This window comes from Octopus bimaculoides, chromosome 25 (assembly GCF_046866305.1).
Source record: "Octopus bimaculoides isolate indiv1 chromosome 25, ASM4686630v1, whole genome shotgun sequence".
NCBI lineage: Eukaryota > Metazoa > Mollusca > Cephalopoda > Octopoda > Octopodidae > Octopus > Octopus bimaculoides.
In genome coordinates, this window is record NC_142952.1 from 21,234,752 (window position 1) to 21,241,359 (window position 6,608).

Sequence of the window (6,608 nt, forward strand, 5' to 3'; positions counted from 1 at the left end):
CAGGTTATTCTTATTCTAGCAACTACACTCTCAAAGCATCCACCTCTGCTACTAACTTGGTCACCTAGGTAATGAAAGCTATCAACTACTTCTAGTTTTTCCCCCTGGAATGTGATGGAAGCCGTTTTCTGCACATTTTCAGTGTTTATTGTGAAACCAGATGGCTGCACCAGGCTCCAATCCAATCTGGCAAACTTTCTGGATGCCCTTCCTAACGCCAACCGCTCCGAGAGTGTAGTGGGTGCTTTTTATATGCCACCGGCACAAGGGCAAATCAGGTGGTACTGGCATCAACCATGCTTGAATGGTACTTTTTACATGCCACTGGCATGGAAGCCAATCAGGTGGCACTGGCAACAACCATGCTCGAATGGTGCTTTTTACGTGCCACCTGCACAGGAGCCAGTCAGGTGGCACTGGCAACAATCACGCTCGGGCAGCACTGGCAATGATATAAAATATATACATACACACACACACACACATATATATATATAAAATATATACATACATATATAAAATATATACATAGATATATAGAATATATTCATACATATATATATAAAATATTATTAGACATACATCATCATCATCATCATCATCGTTTAACGTCTGCTTTCCATGCTAGCATGGGTTGGACGATTTGACTGAGGACTGGTGAAACCGGATGGCAACACCAGGCTCCAATCTAATTTGGCAGAGTTTCTACAGCTGGATGCCCTTCCTAACGCCAACCACTCAGAGAGTGTAGTGGGTGCTTTTACGTGTCACCCGCACGAAAACGGCCACGCTCGAAATGGTGTCTTTTATGTGCCACCCGCACAAGCCAGTCCAGGGGCACTGGCAACGATCTCGCTCGAAAATCCTACGGGAGCCAGTCAGGCAGTACTGGCAACGGCCACGCTCAAAATGGTGCATCTCATGTGCTACCCGCACAAGAGCCAGTCCAGGGGCATTGGCAACGATCTTACTTGGCTTGCCCGGTCTTCTCACACACAACACATTTCCAAAGGTCTCGGTCAGTAGTCATCGCCTCGGTGAGGCCCAATGTACGAAGGTCTTGCCTCACCACCTCAGCCCAGGTCTTCCTGGGCCTACCTCTTCCACGGGTTCCCTCAACTGTTAGGGTGTGGCACTTTTTCACGCAGCTATCCTCATCCATTCTCACCACATGTCCATACCAGCGCAATCGTCTCTCTTGCACACCACAACTGATGCTTCTAATGTTCAGCTTTTCTCTCAAGATACTTACACTCTGACGGGTATTCACATTGACATTACACATCCAACGGAGCATACTGGCTTCATTCCTTGCAAGCTTACGTATGTCCTCAGCAGTTACAGCCCATGTTTCACTGCCATGTTTGGGGTTACTCTAACTCCTCCCACACCATCCAACTGATTTTAATGATTTTTGGCGCATAGATAGATCACATGCTCTGAAGTTCAAATAAGGCTGGAATTTTTCGAAATCTCAATAATGCTCAGCTGGCATCAATTTTTGTGAGCTCAATCGAGTGTTTCAATGGAAATCCCCATAATGGTGTTATTTTTCTTGCAACTTTTGCATTTTTTCACATGTAACATTTCAACAAAATCAATAGAATAATCTCTAAGGAAATGCTTATTCAATACAAGGTCAGTAGTGGGCTTAACTTCAACACAGAAGATCTGAGCTAGTATATATATAAAATATGTACATAGATAACTCCCTAATGTGTTCCTCTTGAAATGTTTTTGTGTTTTTATGTATCTATTTTGTAATGTATATGTTTAGAAATTGTTATTTTCATGCATATAGGTGGCTGTACTGCTTGTTCTGTTTTCCTGAGCTTCTTATTTTTTTTTTCTTTCTTCGAAAAAGTCTGGAGGTAGACAATCTTATTATGGAAATCAATATGAAAATTAATTTTGCATTACAGAATTTTCTGTTATGGTCAGATTTTAAAGAACTCATTACTTTTGTAAAGTAAAGGATTTCTGTATTTACATAATGTGAAAAAAACAACATTAACTCAACATTATCTTAATTATTTCAGCCAGTATGGAAGACAACTCTTGACATGTTTTAGTATTATTGGGCCTTATCAGCAGAGTAGGGGTTCCATCATACTTGCTGAAGTAGTGATGAGAGAATCACAAAGTAGACATAGTATTGATATGAGTAAGTGTAAAAATTAGTATATTTAAAAAAAAAGACAATCTACCACAGAGATTAAGACCCTACTTTTATTGTACAATATCAGGTATGCTATAAAAGTATTGTGATCGTTAACGATTATAAGTTTGCAGTAGAATCTATTAGAAGGTGCAAGGGACTCATCAACCATTTTATCTTTTGTCTACTTTTAGCAAATATTTGTTTTCTCACACAAACATAAATTCTGAGATAGTGACCTGGTTTCCATTCAGTTCAATGACCTGTCTAATATCATTGATCAATGGCTGGTTATCAGGCAATATTCTTCCCACTGATGACAGCAATAGATTAGCACTATCAGGACAGTGTTGGACAAAATGGTGGTAAGCTAAGTGGCAACATTGGGAGAACAACACTGGATAAAATGGAAATAAAGTAGATGGCAGAATTGGAAAGTGTTTGACAAAATGGTCACAAGGTACCTGGCAGAATCAGTAGAGCATCAAGTAAAAGGATAAATGGCAGAACCCAGAAAGTAGAACATTAGACAAAATGCCTTCTAGTATTTAGTTGAGCCTTTTACATTCTGAGTTGAAGTAAAATTTTATCTTTCCAGGTTCAGTACAATGAAGTACCAGTCATTTACTGGAGTTGATATGACTATTTCTTTCACCAAATTATACCATGTTGTGCTCAGTAGAGTACTAGGTGGGGAGACAAGGTGGGACAGTCTGTCCCAGGCAATACTTTTATTGGCTCAGCACTATTGGGTCTGCTGTATTGGCTTGGAGCGCCAGGGGTGGGAGCGGAGTGGCACACACTCTAGTTGTTATTACACTTGTTCAGGTTATCTCTTTATAAATTATAGCCAGCACTGATTTGATATGACATTTCATATCCAAATATGTCTAATGTAAAATTGGTATATCCAATAGTGTGACACTGCTATATTTAGTGGTTGTTTAAGCAAAAACTTCATGGTTAATAGATTGGATGTGGTGCTGAAGAAGGGGTAAGCAAGAACTCCTGAAATATGCATACACACCCTTTACCTATTTTTCCATCTTTGATCACATTGTTGTTTATATTAGATGCATTCGGATACAAAACGTAATAACAAATCGATGATGGTTATAATTTCTATAGAAAATCTGAAGAGTTAACCTTAACAATTGATTTAATAGCACTGCTAACACAGTAGAACACAGTATTGACTTATGAAATATTTAATATACTTTGTAGTATATTATAGTTACATAAAATGTGGTGTCCCTACATGTAATTAACTACAACACTGCTTACAACTAAGCTAAAAATGATATTATATCCACTCACTTTGGGTACTATCTCAGAAATCCATGATATAAGCAAGAAGTAGGCTCTAAAAGAAAAATCACTGATTTCAATAATAATTTGTAACCATTTCATTGTATTCACACTGTTATAATGTACTTGAGAGAGAGTGGGATGGAGGAAGAGTAGCAGGAGAGGGAGATAAATGCCACAAAGTCTTAAATCATCACCATCCTTTACTGTCCCTTTTTCCATGCTGGTATAGGTTGGACAGTTTGATAGGAACTGATAAACCAAGAGATCATGCCCAGCTCAAATGTCTGGTTTGGTATGGTTTCTACAGCTGGATGCCCTTCCTAATGCCAACCAGTTCACAGAGAATACTGGGTGCTTTTTTCATAGCACCAGCACCAATAAAGTAACCAAGTACCTGCAAGACAAGACCTTTCAACTGAATGGGGGAGAGAATGGTAGGATATGAAACAAGAACAGGTGTTTTGCTGAAGAGATGAAGGCTTAGCTTCTCTATCTGGAAAACTTCTTCCTTATAAATGTATTTGTTCCAACTCTCCATACACTAAGTTCAAACCCTATTGAGGTCAACTTTGTCTTTTGAAATTGATAAAAAGAAATGTAGCAATCCAGGGCAATGAGTGGATTGGCAGGACTATAAGAATATCAAATTGCCAGACTGTCAAGACTTGTCTTCCAGTTTAACATCACTATCTGGCATCTTGGGTGCCTTTTGCAGGGTCCACTCTATTGCAAGCATTTTAGCTAAGTCTCTCATTCGAGGATATCTCCCTCCCACTTGTGTTAAAGATGGTGTAAGGGGTCATGGGCTCTACCCTTCCCTCCCAATCTATGATGAAAAACTAATAAGTTCTTGCATCTATGTAAAATGTAAATAATTCTTTCTAATTTTGGGTTAAGGCTAACAATTTTGAGGGAGGAGTAAGATAATTATATTGACCCCAGTATTTGACTGATACTTTATAGCCCTGGATGAACCAATGCTTTGTGAGTGAATTTGGATGACAGAAACTACGTGGAAGCCCATCATATATATATTTGTGTGTGTGTGTGTGTGTGTATGTGTGTGTGTGCATGTGTGCATGTGCATGTGTGCATGCATGCACACATGCATGCATATCTGTGTGCGTGCATGAGGTGTATTCTAGAAGTTTAGAGACTTTTTTAGGAGATGGCTGTAACAGCACTTTGATCACACCTTAGTAAACACTGTTTGTCTCAGATGACTAGTTTGCAGAATGCAGTTGGGATGTGAAGACAATTTCGAAGCTCACTATGCAATAAAGTTTTGTGTTAAGGCTGATAAAATGCTACAGAAACTTATGAAGTGATTTAGACTGCTTATGGATTAACTCGTATGAGCAGGACATCTGTTTTTTATTGGCAAAAGAAGTTCAAGGATGGTAAAAGAAGTTCAAGGATGGCAAAAGAAGTTCAAGGAAGAGATGATGAGAGTTGTGGGGGGGGGGGGGGGAGAGAATCAGAACATCAGAGTTAGTTAAGAAAATTCACAATTTTCTGGATGAAGACTGTCATGTATCTTGAAAGCAGGATTTACTGTTATGATCCAGAGACCAAGTGACAGAGCCCAAGGAAGCTCATAATGTTCCCCTTTTTTGACAGCAAGGGCATCATCTACATCTACTGGATTCTCTCTGGCCAGACAGTCAACAAAGAGTACTTTGTGCCAGTTTTGATGGGATTCAGGAAGAGATTTCCTCCCAAAAGGTCAGAGCACTGCCATTCAGGTTTATAGCGCCTGCAGGGCTGGCCCTATGGTAACTGACGTCCTAGGCGGATCAAATTTTAATCCCCTCCTCTCCACAGGGTGGGGGGATGGCAAGCGAAATGAGCCCAACAAGCCGGGGATTTTTCCCCAAGAAAGTTTCTAGAGAATAAACATAAGAGCAATTTGAAGTCACTTGTAAAGAGAAATTTTGGAAAATTTATTACTTAAAAATTAATGCAAAAATATATAATAACTAATAAACATGATGTATTGAAAAATTAATATTTTACTAATTGGATGCAAGCAAATATGGTAAACAAACAGTAGTTCACCAAGCCCTTGTTTGTATTCTCCTCCTCTGATTTGATTTGATTTGATTCAAAGGTGTTGTTTTTTTTTTATTATTGGTTGTTGAAATATTTAAATACAGTTGTTTTTGACTCTTGGTACTTAAAAGCTAATTTCGTGAGCTTTCTGCCTTGCAAAATCTTTTACAAGCTCTTGGAGTTTTCTACAAATTTCATGTTCTATGGAAATTGTAGCTAGTCCGGTGAGCCTCTCTTCGGCCATTGAAGTTCTTAGATATGTCTTTATTATTTCTAGTTTTGAAAAGCTACGCTCTCTGCTTGCAACACTTACTGGTAGAGTTAGCAGAATTCTGAGAGTGATGTGCAAATTTGGAAAGCTTTCTCTTTGTTGCTGCTCACAAAGTATCTCAAGCACTTTCAGAGGACCATAGGATTTTTCAAGTCTTCTTGATATGACATTCAGTTCATTAGACAAATCTTTAGCATCAATATCCTTTGACTCTCCAACCTGTTGGGAAGACTCAATTTTTATGCAAAATTCCATTACTTGATGAGAAGTTTTATATTGCAAAGATTTTATATCATACAGAAAGCCAAAGATGGAATTTACTTGTTTCAGTTGTTCAAAGCGTTCTGAAACTGAATTAATTGATGTATCCAGTATTGCAAAATAAAAATTTATTTTGTAGCTTTGCTTACTATCCTGGATAGGTTCCTTTTTTTCCCCTTTATATGGGAATTGTTGTTTCTTTCTTCTAATGTTCACTGGATTTGCTTCAAATTCTGCCCACATACCAAATTCATCAGCAACCTCAAAGAGCATCAACAAGTACTTCTTCAAATTTTTTGTCACTCATGCAATCAATAAGATACTTTTTGGTTTGTTCAAACTCTTTAAGTGCAGAGTCTGTGGTTAAATCTTCTGACTGCAATTTTTTGCTAGTAATGTTAATTTCAAAAAGAATATTATACCAAAGAATTATTGAAGTCACATGACTGAACTTGGAAATCTCGTTGGCAAGAGCTTGAGCATCTACACGTGAAGTGCCACTTGAAACTGTGAGGTTAGCATCATCAGCAATTTCAATTAATGCATCATAAACTT

General features: G+C 38.3%; 1 protein-coding gene across 1 annotated transcript; it reads right to left on the reverse strand.

Moving 5' to 3' along the window:
• Positions 1–5,645: 5,645 nt before the first annotated feature.
• Positions 5,646–6,296, reverse strand: LOC149131120 (zinc finger MYM-type protein 1-like). Its single transcript, XM_089341633.1, has one exon. The coding sequence runs from the start codon at positions 6,294–6,296 to the stop codon at positions 5,646–5,648; it is 651 nt and encodes a 216-aa protein (XP_089197759.1).
• Positions 6,297–6,608: the final 312 nt, after the last annotated feature.